At 41.4% G+C, this 18,601-nt stretch overlaps 1 protein-coding gene across 2 annotated transcripts in view; it reads left to right on the top strand.

The window, feature by feature from the left end:
- The window catches only part of PNPLA4 (patatin like phospholipase domain containing 4), a 119,865-nt gene that overhangs the window by 70,440 nt on the left and 30,824 nt on the right, over window positions 1–18,601 (top strand). For both annotated transcript variants that reach the window (XM_040421829.1, XM_040421830.1), the window contains exon 5: window positions 17,882–17,947. In XM_040421829.1, the coding sequence (XP_040277763.1) occupies window positions 17,882–17,947 (66 nt within the window). The remainder of the gene's footprint in view (window positions 1–17,881; window positions 17,948–18,601) is intronic.

Below are 18,601 nucleotides of genomic sequence, written 5' to 3'. Positions count from 1 at the left end.
TGGAACAACTAATTGCAACTGGTGTGATATAACAGTTGCCCCCCAAAAAATCTGATTGAGACAGGGGTGCGATATACCTAGAATATAATTTCTATGTAGTGCATTTGTATTGTGCAGCATTTGTGTGCGGTTCTGCTGAGATACTGCAGCTATACAGAGGGACAAATGCCCTTGGAACAACTAATTGCAACTGGTGTGATATACCAGTTGACCCCCAAAAAATCTAACTAAGGCAGGAGTGTGATATACCTAGAATATAATTTATATAGTGCATTTGTATTGTGCAGCATTTGTGTGTGGTTCTGTTGATATACCGCAGCTATACAGAGGGACAAATGCTATTAGAACAACTAATTGCAACTGGTGTGATATACCAGTTGCTCCTAAAAAAATCTGATTGAGGCAGGGGTGCGATATGTCTATAATATAATTTCTATGTAGTGCATTTGTATTGTGTAGCATTTGTGTGCGGTTCTGCGGAGATACCGTAGCTATACAGAGGGACAAAAACACCATTGGAACAACTAATTGCAACTGGTGTGATATACCAGTTGCCCCCCCCAAACAATCTGACTGAGCCAGGGGTGTGATATACTTAGAATATAATATATATAGTGCATTTGAATTGTGCAGCATTTTTGTGCTGTTCTGTTGAGATACCGCAACTATACAGAGGGACAAACGCCATTGGAACAACTAATTGCACTCCTCTCCTCCCTTCCCCATAGTACCCACCATAATGTGTCCAAGTATAAAATGCTACTGTACAGAGCCCCCCCATATAAAATACCCCTTCTTTGTGGACTCAGTAGATATAGTGCCACTCAATAATGTGCCAGTAATAAGTGCCCCCAATAATGTGCTAATAATAAGTGATTCCAATCATGTGCCAGTAAGATGTGTCCCCATAGATGCCCCCCAATCATGTGCAAGTAACAAGAGCAGCCCCCCAATCATGTGCCAGAAACAAGAGCACCCTGCAATCATGTGCCAGTAACAAGAGCACCAGCCAATCATATGCCAGTAACAAGAGCACCCCCCAATCATGTGCCAGTAACTCCTCCCACCAGTTGCTGCTGCACATGGAGGTAACTAGGAGCAACATATGTGTGGGGTCTGCGCTAGTGAACATAAATGCATAATGGCATAGGCAGGTTTAGCGTAGGACCCTCTTGAAATGAGACCACCTTGTCAGTTGGTAGGTGGGCTTAGATTTGTTTTGATCAAAATGTATTGACCAAGTGTCTCAGATCTTATCAATAGAGTGAGGGCTTACTCCATATGTTATGCTTGCATCTATTATTATAGTGCATTATTTTCTGTGACTGATATAACAGTTGCCCCAAAAAAATCTGATTGAGGCAGGGGTGCGATATACCTAGAATATAAATTCAATATAGTGCATTTGTATTGTGTAGCATTTGTGTGCGGTTCTGCTGAGATACTGCAGCTATACAGAGGGACAAACGCCATTGGAAAAACTAATTGCAACTGGTGTGATATACCTGTTTCCCCCCCCCAAAAAAAATAGATTAAGGGGTTCTATATACCTGCTTCCACAAATACTGCTCTTCTATAGGGACTTTGTTAAATGGTCATTTTGAAAATGACAGGCAGAGGAAGAGGCAGGCTATTCCGCAGGGCTGGTAGGGGTCGGGAAGGTGCACGAGGCCGGAGCCTAAGTGGGAAGTTGGAGAAGGTGCGTGCGATTACGTCAAAGGACGCACCACAGTTGGTTGAGTGGCTCACTCAGCCTTCCGCTTCTGCACCCTCCTTATCCTCTGTATCTGCACCCTCCTCACTCTCTGCTGTATGGACCCCCAAAGACACCACCACCACCACCACCATAGCCCCTCCACTTGAGTCAGAAGAATTATTTTCCCATCAATTCCCATACCTTACCGATGTGCATCCATTCTTGGCATCGGATGAGGAAGAGGAGGTAGCAACTGCAGCCACCCAGCGGTCTGACGACAGTACCCAGATCAGCCCAAGGAGGGTGGTCCCCGCTGTTGCTGCCTACTCCGAGATCTCTAATATCAGTGGTGGTGAAGGTGACGATGATGACGTGTTGATGGATGTCACGTGGGTGCCCACAAGAGAGGAAGAGGAGTGGAGTTCAGAGGGAGAGACGGAGCAGCAGATAGGGAGGAGAAGCAGGCAGAACTCGCAGTGCACCGGAGGCAAAAAGCAGACTGTAAATGTATCTGGAGCGAGCCATCCACCATGCACGGTCACATCTTGCGCTCCAAGGACGCCGGCACATGGCTCCGAAGTGTGGGCTTTTTTTTTTAACGTGTCAGCTTCTGACAATAGTGTTGCCATCTGCATCCTGTGCTGTCAATGCATAAGTCGCGGTAAGCCCAACACTCACCTAAGGATTACCGCCTTAACTGCCTCCGGACCGCCTAAGTCAGTATCGCGTTCCGGAGGCGGCAGAGTCACGCATATATGCGTCATCTCGCGAGATGCGAGATTTCCTGTGACCGCGCGCACACAGGATCAAAAGGTAAGCGAGTGGATCTCCAGCCTGCCAGCGGCGATCGTTCGCTGGCAGGCTGTAGATGCGATTTTTTTTTTTTTTTTTAACCCCTAACAGGTATATTAGATGCTGTTTTGATAACGGCATCTAATATACCTGCTACCTGGTCCTCTGGTGGTCCCTTTTGCTTGGATCGACCACCAGAGGACACAGGCAGCTAAGTAATAAGTAGCACGAAACACCACTACACTACACCCCCCCTGTCACTTATTAACCCCTGATCACCCCATATAGACTCCCTGATCACCCCCCTGTCATTGATCACACCCCTGTCATTGATCACCCCACTGTAAGGCTCCATTCAGACGTCCGTATGTTTTTTACAGATCCACGGATACATGGATCGGATCCGCAAAACACATACGGACATCTGAATGGAGCCTTACAGGGGGGTGATCACCCCATATAGACTCCCTGATCACCCCCCTGTCATTGATCACCCCCCTGTCATTGATCACCCCCTGTAAGGCTCCATTCAGATGTCCGTATGTTTTTTACAGATCCACGGATACATGGATCGGATCTGCAAAACACATACGGACATCTGAATGGAGCCTTACAGGGGGGTGATCAATGACAGGGGGGTGATCATCCCATATACACTCCCTGATCACCCCCCTGTCATTGATAACCCCCCCTGTCATTGATCACCCCACTGTAAGGCTCCATTCAGACATTTTTTGGGCCCAAGTTAGCGGAAATTATTATTATTATTATTATTTTTTTTTCTTACAAAGTCTCATATTTCACTAACTTGTGACAAAAAATAAAATCTCACATGAACTCACCATACCCCTCACGGAATCCAAATGCGTAAAAATTTTTAGACATTTAGATTCCAGACTTCTCACGCTTTAGGGCCCCTAAAATGCCAGGGCAGTATAAATACCCCACATGTGACCCCATTTCGGAAAGAAGACACCCCAAGGTATTCCGTGAGGGGCATATTGAGTCCATGAAAGATTGAAATTTTTGTCCCAAGTTAGCGGAAAGGGAGACTTTGAGAAAAAAAAAATTTCTGCCAAAAAAAAAAAAATTCTATGAACTCGCCATGCCCCTCATTGAATACCTTGGGGTGTCTTCTTTCCAAAATTGGGTCACATGTGGGGTATTTATACTGCCCTGGCATTTTAGGGGCCCTAAAGCGTGAGAAGAAGTCTGGGATCCAAATGTCTAAAAATGCCCTCCTAAAAGGAAATTGGGCCCCTTTGCGCATCTAGGCTGCAAAAAAGTGTCACACATGTGATATCTCCGTACTCAGGAGAAGTTGTGCAATGTGTTTTGGGGTGTCATTTTACATATACCCATGCTGGGTGAGATAAATATCTTGGTCAAATGCCAACTTTGTATAAAAAAAAATGGGAAAAGTTGTCTTTTTGCCGAGATATTTCTCTCACCCAGCATGGGTATATGTAAAAAGACACCCCAAAACACATTGCCCTAATTCTTCTGAGTACGGCGATACCAGATGTGTGACACTTTTTTGCAGCCTAGGTGGGCAAAGGGGCCCACATTCCAAAGAGCACCTTTCGGATTTCACAGGGCATTTTTTACAAATTTGGATTTCAAACTACTTCTCACGCATTAGGGCCCCTAAAATGCCAGGGCAGTATAACTACCCCACAAGTGACCCCATTTTGGAAAGAAGACACCCCAAGGTATTCCGTGAGGGGCATGGCGAGTTCCTCGAATTTTTTTATTTTTTGTCACAAGTTAGCGGAAAATTATGATTTTTTTTTTTTTTTCTTACAGTCTCATATTCCACTAACTTGTGACAAAAAATAAAAACTTCCATGAACTCACTATGCCCATCACGAAAGACCTTGGGGTGTCTTCTTTCCAAAATGGGGTCACTTGTGGGGTAGTTATACTGCCCTGGCATTCTAGGGGCCCTAATGTGTGGTAAGTAGTTTGAAATCAAAATGTCACACATCTGGTATCGCCGTACTCAGGAGAAATTGGGCAATGTGTTTTGGGGTGTCATTTTACATATACCCATGCTGGGTGAGAGAAATATCTCGGTCAAATGCCAACTTTGTATAAAAAAATGGGAAAAGTTGTCTTTTGCCGAGATATTTCTCTCACCCAGCATTGGTGTATGTAAAATGACACCCCAAAACACATTGCCCAACTTCTCCTGAGTACGGCGATACCAGATGTGTGACACTTTTTTGCAGCCTAGGTGGGCAAAGGGGCCCACTTTCCAAAGAGCACCTTTAGGATTTCATAGGTCATTTTTTACACATTTTGATTTCAAATTACTTACCACACATTTGGGCCCCTAGAATGCCAGGGCAGTATAACTACCCCACAATTGACCCCATTTTGGAAAGACACCCCAAGGTATTCAGTGAGGGGCATGGCGAGTTCCTCGAATTTTTTTATTTTTTGTCACAAATTAGCGGAAAATGATGTTTTTTTTTTGTTTTTTTTGTTTTTCTTACAAAGTCTCAGGGCAGGGCAGTATAACTACCCCACAAGTGACCCCATTTTGGAAAGAAGACACCCCAAGGTATTTCGTGATGGGCATAGTGAGTTCATGGAAGTTTTTATTTTTTGTCACAAGTTAGTGGAATATGAGACTTTGTAAGGGAAAAAAAAAAAAATCATCATTTTCCGCTACCTTGTGACAAAAAATAAAAAGTTCTATGAACTCACTATGCCCATCAGCGAATACCTTAGGGTGTCTACTTTCCGAAATGGAGTCATTTGTGGGTTGTTTGTACTGTCTGGCCATTGTAGAACCTCAGGAAACATGACAGGTGCTCAGAAAGTCAGAGCTGCTTCAAAAAGCGGAAATTCACATTTTTGTACCATAGTTTGTAAACACTATAACTTTTACCCAAACCATTTTTTTTTTATCAAAGACATCTAGAACAATAAATTTAGAGAAAAAATTATATATGGATGTCGTTTTTTTTTAAAAAATTTTACAACTGAAAGTAAAAAATGTCATTTTTTTGCAAAAATTTTGTTAAATTTCGATTAATAACAAAAAAAAGTAAAAAATGTCATCAGCAATTAAATACCACCAAATGAAAGCTCTATTAGTGAGAAGAAAAGGAGGTAAAATTCATTTTAGTGGTAAGTTGCATGACCGAGCAATAAACGGTGAAAGTAGTGTAGTGCAGAAGTGTAAAAAGTGGCCTGGTCATTAAGGGTGTTTAGGCTAGGGGGGCTGAGGTAGTTTAAAAGGCACTTGGCTTCCCATCACTGAGCCCAGTGGTAGCAACGCCGTCAGAACCCAGCCACACTCCTGGTACTTCATGTCCTGCCTCTTCTCCTCCTCCTCCCATTTGTCCTCCACTCCATCTTCCATCGTGCTGTCGTGGCGTTTATCTGGCACAAGGCAGGCTTCTGTGGCGCAAATGTTCGAGTGTAAAAAAATTATGACGCCGGATTATCCTCTTGCCCACGGCTGACCACTGGCTTGTCGAACTGCTAGCCCGTCAACTATTGTCATATAAATTGGTGGACTCAGAGGCCTTTAGAACATTTGTGGCCATTGGCACACCGCAATGGAAGGTCCCCGGAAGGAAATATTTCTCCCAGAAGGGCATCCCTGAACTATATGGCCACGTTCAGCGGCAAGTTAATATATCTCTGGCACACAGTGTCGGTGCCAAGATACATCTGACACAGAAACATGGTCTAGCAAACACGGGCAGCGAAGGTACAGGTAACTTTTACTGCCTACTGGGTGAACCTTCTGACGACCATCAAGCATGTAACCCGTGGCACCCGTGTTACCACCATGGATTGCATGCAGGTCTGCCTCTTCTTCTCCTCCTCCTCCTACTTCATCCTCTGTATCCTCCTCGGCTGACTCCTCCTTTTCCACTGCTACCGCCTCTTTCTCTGCACCCCCAAGCTTCCCAGAACCTATTTGACGTGCCAGGTGAGACGTTGACATGCTGTGCTGCGGCTGTTGTGCCTGGAAGCCAAGAGCCACACCTGTCCTGCACTGCTTTCAGCTCTGTGGTCACAGGCTGATCAGTGGCTAACCTCACTCAATTTGACAGTTGGTAAAGTGTTGTGCGACAACGGTGTCAATCTGCTGAGCGCACTGAAACAGGGCAAAATGACACACGTGCCATGCATGCACACGTCCTGAACTTTGTCGTGCAGCGATTCATTGCCAAATATCCAGGATTTCTTGCGGCAGGCCAGAAAAATCTATGTCCATTTTAGAAGATCTTACACAGCCATGACTCGCCTTGCTGACGTTCAGCGGCGACACCACTTGCCCGTCAGACGTCTGATTTGTGACTGACCGACGCGCTGGAAATGTACCTTGTATATGCTTGATAGGCTTCTCCAGCACTAATTTAATAACTATCTGTACGAACTCTGCGGCAGGACAGGTTCTGGGAAGCTTGTTTTTTTTCCACCGTGCCAGTGGCTGCTCATGTGCTTTGCATGCAGACTTCTGCGGCCATTTGAGGAGATCACCAAATTGGTCATTCGCAGCCAGGGCACCATCAGTGACATTGTACCTTACGCCTTTTTTCCGGAGAGTGCATTGTGTCATGTCATTGATCAAGCTGTCGAGGATCAAGATGAGGAAGTCGCAATGCTGGATGAATTCCCAGGGGGATTTTTCCATATGAGACAAGTCAACAGGAGTCTGAAGAGGAGTCAGAGGAGGATGGTGCCGGGGCGGATGAGGAGCAAGAATAGCATGCTTTAAACATTTCTGGGATCCCTGGTGTTGTCCGTGGCTGGGGGGAGGAAACAGAGGATGACATTATCCTGGATGATGAGCAGGAGCCAGGCCACTCCACCGTTTCCAGTTTAGTGAAAATGGGGGCTTTCATGCTCCAGTGTTTTGAAGAAGGACCCCCGTGCAAAAAGCATAAAGGCCAAGGACCAGTACTGGGTGGCAACGTACTTAGATCCCCGGTACAAACACAAAATGGCGGACATGTTACCAGCATCACAGAGGGCTGTCAGAATGCAGAATATCCAGGCTTTGCTGCGAGAGATGCTGCATTCTGCTGTTGCGGGCGCTGGCAGAGGAATTTCCACCAACAGAGAAACAGTTGCGAGTACCAATACTATAGTGCATGCAAGAAGAGGGCGGTTTGAAGATGTGTTTGTCACTTCGGATATGAGATCATTCTTGCAGCCAACCTATCGACAGCCGCCCTCCGGATCCAGCCTCAGGAAACGCCTAGACGGACAGGTGTCCAACTACATCGGGTTAACGTTCGATGTGGACGCTCTGAGAAATTAGGAAGCCCTTGACTACTGGGTGTGCAGGCTTGACCTGTGGCCAGAGCTGGCACAATTTTCCATGGAACTCTTGGCTTGCCCCTCGTCGAGTGTTGTGTTCAGCGCAGCAGGGGGAATCATGGCCGATAAGCACACTCGCCTAGCTCACGAAAGTGTGGACTACCTAACATTTCTAAAAATGAATGAAGCATGCATCTCTGAGGAATTCAACACCTGTGATGACCACGTTAAATTGAATTTTCTCATGACAGCCCACAAATATTTGCCACCACCCAGAACAAATAATGGTCCCTGTCTTAGGTAAATACAGCGGCATAAAAGTCCTTTTCTGTCCGGTGAATGCCTAATGTTTGGGACCTCGGAGTAATTCAACACCTGTGACAACCACGTGTTATCGAATTTCAACTATTATCATTTTGTTTTTTTTCAAGAGGCGGGATTTCGTTAGCCATGTTTTTAATCCAATTTTATTATTTTTGTTCTTTTAAACATAGGTTTTTGACATCTATTTGTACTGGCCTGAATTAAAATCTAATGACCGTCTAATATACCTCCAGTCACATAATTACTTGTTCTTTTCTGTCCGGTGAATGCCTAATGTTTGGGGCCTGTACTACACTGGCCTGCAGTCAAATTGATATTGAATGGTTGTCTAATATATCTCCAGCAACATAATCACTTGTACGGTGAATGCATAATTTTTGGGGCCTATAATCTAACTGGTCAACAGTAAAATTGTTATGCGGTGACCACCTAATTTACCTCCAGCCACATTATCAATTGTGTTTTTCTGTACGGTGAATGAATAATTTTTGGGGCCTATAGTCCACTGGCCTACTGTAAAATTGATATCCATTGACCGTCTAATATACCTCCGGCCACAAAATCACTTGATCATTTATGTACGTTGAATGCATAATTTTTGGGGCCTGTAATCTAACTGGCCAACAGTAAAATTATTATACAGTGACCGCCTAATGTACCTCCAACCACATTATCAATTGTTCTTTTCTGTCCGGTGAATGCCTAATGTTTGGGGCCTGTACTACACTGGCCTGCAGTAAAATTGATATTGAATGACCTTCTAATATACCTCCAGCCACATAATTACTTGTTCTTTTATGTCCGGTGAATGCCTAATGTTTTGGACCTCAGAGGAATTCAACACCTGTTGACGACCACGTGTTATCGAATTTCAACTATTATCATTTAGGATTTTTGTTAGCCATGTTGATAATTTTATATTTTTTGTTTTTTTTAAACATATGTATTTGACATCTATTTGTACTGGCCTGCAGTAAAATTGATATCCAATGACTGTCTAATTTTCCTCTAGCCACATAATCACTTGATGTTTTCTGTCTGGTGAATGCCTCATTTTTGGGGCCTGTACTCGCATGGCCTAAAATATTTTTTTTCTAGGCTCCAGCAGGGCACATTTCTGAGAATTTCCCTTTTAAGATGCATAAAAATGCCCCCTGATTAAAATAAATATTTTGGGGGGGAATTTTTTACTATTAATCCCCCTCTGGTATGTCACTGTCCATGTTGTGGGACGATTTGTGCACTTCTTGTAAGTATTTGGTGGCTGCAAATATGACCTGAAGGTTTTTCAGGTTCGCCTGCCATTAAAGTCAATGGGGGCCGCAGCGAACTCGCGGTTCGCGAACATTTGATCGCGTTCGCGAATCTCCCCGGCCGATGTTCGTCCATCACTTGTCACGGATGGTGTACAGGAAACAAGACAATGCCATATAAACAATGTCTCTCTGGATCCACAACTAAGGAACAAAGGGAGACCCCTGCAATAGACCTGCCGCTCTCCCTCACTGCTCAGCCTATGCAAACACCCCAAAGGTGGATGGCCGCATATCCACGTTCCTCGGCTATCTATTACCTGAAGACCCTACAATAGTGAAAGGACACGACCACCGGCTCCCTACACTGACACGGAGGGAGTCAGGGTCACCTGGATCCAGAAAAGACAAAATCATAAATACATAAACAGCACTTATCTTGCAGACGACTGACGACTGGGAACTGGGAACAGCATGCACACACACTCCAGGATGTTGTATCAGCCGCACACTACTGCATTATGGGGAGGAACTTAAAGGGTAGCAATCAGTCCAACTGCATGACAGCTGAGATAGACTAACGAGATGAGAAACTAAACCAAAACAAAGAAATTCAAGGAGGAGGATCTGAGAAGCTTCTGTGAGCGCTTCTCAGCTGTCTGGCTGTGACATCACTATTCATTATGACATGCCATTTAAGTTCACAAAATGCAAAGTTATGCTACTAGAGCTGTATTTAGCACTATACAGATCTATCCTTCCTTGTTTTTTGTCTTGGCTAAATATATGCAAAGATGTGTGGAGCAAGTTGACCAATTTTTTAAAATTTTAAATAAAAAAACATTGTATTGTATTCTGGCACTGGATGTTTAATGTTTATCCCTTATTTGTCTGTGTGTGCACACTTAAAGGTTGTCTTATGAATTGAAGCCCATCAATGGTGTTTCTACAGTGTGTGTGTGTGTATGTGTGTGTGTGTTTCGAACTGTTCAATCAGTTACTTTTTGTAATATTTTTATTTATTGCCATGCTTGTGCTCCATAGATCAATGTTCCCCTATTCTTTCATCCACTAAGTTTTTGGTGGTAGCCTTGAACTGTTTAATTAGTGTATTTTCATAAAAAAATATTTTCCCCTGGTGGTAGACTTAACCTTTTCAATCAGTGCTTTTTCATAATAATATTTTTTAATCTATTGCTACTATTTGTTCTTCATAGATCAGCAATATGTGCTCCTGCCCGTATGCACTGCTGCTGCAGCCCCATATATAAAGTGTGTACAGTCCGTACTCCATACACTGTTGAGCAGTCAGCGGTGTACGGAAATGTCAGTTTTACGTGCACAGGGAATTGTGCGATTTAAGTAGGGAAACTCTAATAAAAATAGAAAATCCATTAACAAAGTATATTAGAAAAAGTGTTATTAGGGCATTAAGGACATCTTATTAAAATTTTGGTCAAGGGTTAGTTACTCTTTAAGTAACTGAAACCCTTAATGAAATTTAAACAATTAACCCTTTAATGCACCCAAAATTAAGAAAACCTCCTACTGCATCCTAACGTAAGTGATCCCTTTATTGCATTCTAAAAGTGAAACTCTTATTGAATGCTAAATTAAATGAACCCCTTATTGCACTCCAAAGTAAGTGAGACCACTTTTGCAAACTAACGTATGTGAACTGTTAATGCACCCTAAAATAAGTGAAACCGTTATTGCACCCTAAAGTAAGCCAAGTGGGTTTACTTACTTTAGCAGTTTTCTTTGGCTATGTGATTTAGCTAGCAAATACAAATTGTATCTGAAACTTGTTTGACCCTGACCTGTGAAGAAAGTCAGACATAAAAGTCAAACATTATTTGAATGTGTCTCCTAGCTAGGGTTTAAAAATAATATTTCTTTTTTTTTTTATGTTTGTATTGGGTCTTGAACCCAGACGCTTCTGTCTGTGACCCATAAGCCTTATCAACCAAAAGCTAACATTTGAGACACAGAAACCTTACCATTGAGCAACAGGATTAGGGGATTTTTGGCTATGTGTTTTAACATAAAAATACACAGTATATCTAAAACTCACTCTGACTTTGACCCTGACATGTTAAAAAAGCCAGACATCAAACATTATTTGAATTTGTCATCTAGCTAGTATATTTCAAAAAAACCTATCCAACTTTCTTTCCAAATTATCTTCTTCCTGCTTTGACCTCAAAAACTAGTAGGTATAAGCCATAGGCTTACTGCTTATTTGATCAGATATTAAGGCAGTAATATATAATAGGTAAACAATAAACATGCAGATGATTAACATGTTAAGTAGTGAATGGCAAGAAAAAGATAACTAACTTTTTAATGGATTTCAATGGCTTTTGTCATGAGATAACCAATACAACAGTGTGCCATGTTTAATCAGAGTCAATTTTAGCTTGGCTACATAAGTACATGTTTAGGTATTGAGAAGTCAGGTGTCAGAGTCAGATGTCAATGTGAGTATTTTGCCTTAAACTGTCATTATTCTGAGATTTGGCTATGATATCTGACCATGTACATAAAGAGTATTGTATGCCAGCCAATGCTCCTCTGGGTTTTTGCGAAACATATATAAAAATTAGCACATTTTACATCTGCTGGCATAAGAACAACTTAACTTTCAAACTTGCTATGTTAAATATCTTTTTAAGAAATCCAATAGTTTCCTGGCCTACAATACTTCACTACTTCACACTCATACTATGCATTCTAGGTGCTCTCAATAATTGGAAAGAGCAGTCCCCAGACAATGCTTATATATTGCCCAGAAATATAAAAATAGCACATCCATATGCTATGCTTTAATCTATAACTGCTTCTCAGCATAATTAATATCACTTCTCAGTGTAATAAATAGTATACAGCTCCCTAAGCTACATACTGTGAGTGAGGGATTAGTATACATTTTGATCAAAAAGCATAAGCCCAATCACCATGACGAGGTTGCCTCCTTGAGTGGGAACCTACTGTATTTTGGTGCTGCACCATGTGGCGATCATTGATGCCGCGGCAGTGCATCAGCAGGCAGCGGGACCCAGTAGCCAAACACCACCCTTGCTGCCTGACAATGCCACCCAGGCACAGGGCCCCACAAACCCACCAGCCCAGCACTGCAGCAGCAATAGCAACCTCGCAGTGCCACACCATGTGAACAGTTGTCAAAGCTCACCTATCACATGCTCTCAGGAACTCCAACTGCAAACCCTTATGCAGACTCCTGCTAATTAAAATCGCCTGATCCAAATGGGAGGAGTGATGATATCATAAAAAAAAAATACTCCAAAGGTGTACATAGCCTTTAAACTGTTTTTTTCCTCAAATTTCAATTTCTTTTTAGGATAATGTACCAAAATATAATGGTTTGTTTCTCATATAAAGTGATGTAACTCAGCAGCTCAAGTTAAAAAAAAAAAAACATGAGCACAATGATTTCTCATAGAAAGACGAAGGATTCTAGTCATGGGAAAATGTAAAAACCTAGATTAAATGTCTCTCTTTGGCTCTTCCTTAATTTGAATAATGCATAATTGTAACTATATCTCAAAGTAAAAAAATGTGTTTCAGCTGTTAAATATAACAAAGTAACTAAAAGGGACCCAAGAACTAGTGTGACATTTCCAGGCTATTACTATTTCATGCCTTTTATATAGTAAGGCAATGACGAAGCTCATCACCTCTATATTGCTTTGCTCAAGACTGCAGTTCCTTTTCTTGTTTAAAATGGCACCTAGAAAGTTCTATTGAAGCATTGTTGTGGCAATTTTATGTAATTGCACTAAAATAAAGCAATGCCTGTGCTAAATAATCATATTTTACTTTGCTATACTATTATACTTTTATTAAAACCTAATATAGAAAACCTTCCCATATAAAAATGTAACCTTCAATGTATAATATCTAAAAGACATATAGAATATAGAATAGCCTAGCCACCTATTAGCCCACACCATGCAGTTCTAGGCTATTCTCAATTGACCCTAACCAGGGGGTTCCCTATCATTGGGGTTCTTGTAGAGAAGTCAATACCCCAGGACATAGAAACATAGAATGTGTAGGCAGATAAGAACCATTTGGCCCATCTAGTCTGCCCAATATACTGAGTACTATGGATAGCCCCTGGCCCTATCTTATATGAAGGATGGCCTTATGCCTATCCCATGCATGCTTAAACTCCTTCACTGTATTTGCAGCTACCACTTCTGCAGGAGGGCTATTCCATGCATCCACTACTCTCTCAGTAAAGTAAAACTTCCTGATATTACTTTTAAACCTTTGCCCCTCTAATTTAAAACTATGTCCTCTTGTAGCAGTTTTTCTTCTTTTAAATATTCTCTCCTCTTTTACCTTGTTGATTCCCTTTATGTATTTAAAAGTTTCTATCATATCCCCTCTGTCTCGTCTTTCTTCCAAGCTATACATGTTAAGGTCCTTTAATCTTTCCTGGTAAGTTTTATCCTGCAATCCATGTACCAGTTTAGTAGCTCTTCTCTGAACTCTCTCCAAAGTATCAATATCCTTCTGGAGATATGGTCTCCAGTACTGAGCACAATACTCCAAATGAGGTCTCACTAGTGCTCTGTAGAGCGGCATGAGCACCTCCCTCTTTCTACTAGTAATACCTCTCCCTATACACCCAAGCATTCTGCTAGCATTTCCTGCTGCTCTATGACATTGTCTGCCTACCTTTTAAGTCTTCTGAAATAATGACCCCTAAATCCCTTTCCTCAGATACTGAGGTTAGGACTGTATCACTGATTTTATATTCTGCTCTTGGGTTTTTACGTCCCAGGTGCTTTATTTTGCACTTATCCACATTAAATTTTATTTGCCAGATTTTTGACCATTCCTCTAGTTTTCCTAAATTCTTTTCCATTTGGTGTATCCCTCCAGGAACATCAACCCTGTTACAAATCTTTGTGTCATCAGCAAAAAGACACACCTTACCATCGAGGCCTTCTGCAATTTTGCTGATAAAGATATTAAACAATATGGGTCCCAGCACAGATCCCTGAGGTACCCCACTGGTAACAAGACCTTGGTCTGAATATACTCCATTGACTACAACCCTCTGTTGCCTGTCCCTCAGCCACTGCCTAATGCATTCAACAATATTGGAGTCCAAGCCCAATTTATTGATAAGCCTTCTGTGTGGGACAGTATCGAAAGCCTTACTGAAGTCTAGATAAGCGATGTCTACTGCACCTCCGCCATCTATTGTTTTAGTCACCCAATCAAAAAAATCAATAAGATTAGTTTGACATGATCTCCCTGAAGTAAACCCATGCTGTTTTTCATCTTTAAATCCATGGGATTTTAGATGTTCCAGTATGGTTTCCATTAATTTCCCCACTATTGATGTCAGGCTTACTGGCCTATAGTTGCCAGATTACTCCCTACTACCTTTCTTGTGAATCGGCACAACATTTGCTCATTTCCAATCTTCTGGGACGACTCCTGTTGCCAGTGATTGGTTAAATAAATTTGTTAATGGTTTTGCTAGTTAACCACTGAGCTCTTTTAATAGCTTTGGGTGTATCCCATCAGGCCCCTGTGACTTATTTGTATTGATTTTAGACAGCCGACTTAGAACCTCTTCCTCTGTAAAGACACATGCATCAAAAGATTCATTAGTCTTCTTTCCTAACTGAGGTCCTTTTCCTTCATTTTCCTTTGTAAAGACTGAACAGAAGTATTCATTGAGGCAGTCAGCTAGTTCTTTATCTTCTTCCATATACCTTCCTTCTTTTGTTTTTAATTTTGTAATTCCTTGTTTTAGTTTCTTTTTTTCATTTATGTATCTGAAGAATGCCTTATCGCCTTTTTTCCCTGACTGAGCTAATTTCTCTTCTGTCTGTGCTTTAGAAGCTCTTATAACTTGTTTGGCCTCTCTCTGCCTAATCTTGTAAATTAGCCTGTCATCCTCGTTTTTTTTATTTTTTATAATTCTTAAATGCTATCTTTTTGTTGTTAATGATTTTGGCCACTTCTGCTGAGTACCACAGTGGTCTTTTCCTTTTTTTGCTTTTACTGACAAGCCTAATGCAATTTTCTGTTGCCTTCAATAGTGCCTCTTTTAAGTAGTCCCATTTCTCCTGGACTCCAATGAAACTGTTCCAATCTGATAGGGACTCGTATACCACTAATCTAATTTTAGAAAAGTCAGTTTTTATAAAATCTAAAACTTTTGTTTTTGTGTGGTGTCACTGTACTTATAGTAAACCACACTGACTGGTGATCACTAGATCCCAAGCTTTCCCCTACAGTAATATCATATACCAAATTCCCATTTGTGAATACTAAATCTAAAATGGCCTCCTTCCGGGTTGGCTCCTCAACTACTTGCTGTAGAGATAATCCCAGTAGGGAATTTAGAATATCTGTACTCCTGGCAGAACTAGCTATTTTGGTTTTCCAGTTTACATCAGGAAGATTGAAGTCTCCCATAATGATAATGTCCCCCTTCAATGTCATTTTAGCTATTTCCTCAACTAGTAGATCATCTAATTCTTTGACTTGGCTAGGTGGTCTATATATCACACCTACACGAGTTACCTTATGATTATCAAGCTGCAAGGTAACTCAAACTGACTCTAAATTGTTCTCGCTAACTTGTATCAAATTAGATTTTATGCTGTCTTTCACATACAGGGCCACCCCTCCCCCTTCTTGCCTTCTCTGTCTTTCCAATATAGAGAGAGCCCTGGTATTGATATATCCCAGTCATTATTCCCCTTGAACCACGTCTCGGTAACAGCCACTACATCTATATTCTCAGATGCCATTATAGCCTCAAGTTCATTGATCTTATTCCCTAAACTGCGAGCATTTGTAGATAAGAATCTGAGCTTGTCATTTCTTAACCTTTGTGCTACTAGCATTGTTCCGGGGGGCAGTCGGACTGCTGGATTATCACTCTTTTGCCCCCCTTTCCTAGTTTAAATGCTCCTTAGCAAATACTTGGAACTGTTCACCGAGGACATTTGTTCCTTTGAGAGAAAGATGCAAACCATCTTTCTTGTACAGTTCTTTCCCATTCCAACAAGAGCTAACATGAGACACAAAGCCAAACCCTTGGTTCCGACACCATTCACCAAGCCATACATTGAATTCCTTAATGCGCATCTTCCTGTCATGCTAAAGGTTATGCACAGGCAAAACTGCAGAGAATGAAAGAGTTGATGCAACCTCCCGTATATCCTTTCCAAGTGTGTGAAAAGCTTCTTTCACCTTTGAAACCTCATTGCAAGCCAGATCGTTTGTCCCCAGATGGACAATAACATCCACTTCCCTTTCCTGTTTTGCTTGCCTAACAATATTAAGGATCTGTCGTCTATCCCTGCTAGCGGTAGCACCAGGGAGACATCTTACAACACCATTCTCCTCAAACTTCACACCTCTTATGATGGAATCGCCCACCAACAGCTGCTTACTATCAGTCCTCACCTTCTCCTTTTTGTCTTTGGCTGCAGTCTTGCATACTTTAGGCATGGGAGATGATTGTTTCTCACCCACTGTGCTTGAGCCATCCGCCATGTTGCTCTTGCACTCTGAAAGTGCTGCAAATGAATTATGGAGAGCCACAGACTGTGGGACATGTCTTCTATCCACAACTCTCAGTCTACCAGAACCTACAGTAACCCATCTTCCATTTCTAGGGGGCCTCTGTGGCAGTGGCATTGCAATGTTCTCAGTCTGAGTTTGCTTAATGGTTAATTTACAAATCTCATATTTCAAAAAGGTAATTTTATGTTGCATTATGGAGAGCTGTCTACAGATCAGACAGTATCCAAACCTCCGAAGAGTGGAACCTGAAATAAAAGCACAACAATTCCTGCACAGAACCAGGACTGCCATCTTTTATTTTTTTATTTATTTATTTGGAATTGTTTGATTTCTTTATTTTTGATCTATTACTAACAGCATATTTTTGTCCCTTGATGAACCAGTGTTTTTGCGGGTGAAATGTCGCGTTGCGACATGCTTAATTTGTTCATTTTTTTTCTGTCTGGGACATAGACTTCGTTTTCAGACAGGGCACAAATAGGTATCAGTAAAGGTTTAGCCACCGAGAGGTGGGGTCGCCCCTTTGGGTCAGGTGCTCAGCCTGTAGGCAGGGATAAGTGAGGGACGTAACAGGGACTGTGAGGATATTTTGTCCTGTGAAACCTTCATGGTTGGTCGTCTTCTCCATGGTACCTCAAACCGTGAGTAGGAAGGACGTTTTGTCCTGCCACAGGTATAATTTTGTCTTATTTAAGTGACTGACAGAGCTATTCTTATATATCCTTATTATGAATATCTGAATATTAGATTTTTTTTTACCTAGGGGTATTCTATATGTATTTTAGATATTATACATTAAAGGTTAAATTTTAACCAGAAAATGTTTTCTATGTTAGGCTACACTATACTACCCTTAGCTACATTTTGCTTGTATAAGAGTGTGTTTAAATATACATTTAATAAACTGATCATTACAAACCCTTTTTTCAATTTGTTGCAGGTACTTTTGGCAAGTTGTTTTGTTCCATTGTATGCTGGTTTCAATGCTGTTGAATACAAGGGAGAGGTAATAATCAATCCAGTAACTATGAATTTTATTGATTTATATATTGCCTTATATATTTGACCTATCTGACCTTAAATGATAAAATTTCAGGGTTTTTTGAAGGTTTAAAGACTTTTTTTTATTGAGATCAGGAAAAGTGTTCATTAATACAGGTAGTACAGTATAATACATAGTACAGTCATTTATGAACATACAAGAGATGACAATCAGAGCAGAGTTCTTGAACAAGTAAAGACTAGTGTAGTCGAATATCATACCACCAGGAATATTAAACCTATAATCAAAATTCTCCTGTATCAATTTTTTTTAGAACAAAACCTCCCTTCCAAACACATAACTTTAACAAACCCCTAACATACTGCACTAGAAAAAATTATACATGTTTCAAGCTCTAAAACTGCTGCCTGGGAGTCCCCAATCAGTGGTAAGGCCAAGTTTACCTAGTGTTCTTTTCAACTGACCTGTAAGGTACCAGTCAATTTAAAAGGTCCCATCAGTTCCACAATGTTTCAGTGGCAGACAAAACATGTTCCATAAAGAGGCTCCATTTTGAGAAGAATCTGTCAGTAGCTTTTCCAATCTGTCCATATACAAGAGATAACTTATAGTACCCAGTACTTCATCTGTGGTGGGGAACCTAGGTTTTAGCCAATA

This window comes from Bufo bufo, chromosome 3 (genome assembly GCF_905171765.1).
Source record: "Bufo bufo chromosome 3, aBufBuf1.1, whole genome shotgun sequence".
NCBI classification, from domain to species: domain Eukaryota; kingdom Metazoa; phylum Chordata; class Amphibia; order Anura; family Bufonidae; genus Bufo; species Bufo bufo.
Note: the sequence above shows the minus strand (reverse complement) of the source record. Positions and strands in the feature narration are given on the sequence as shown.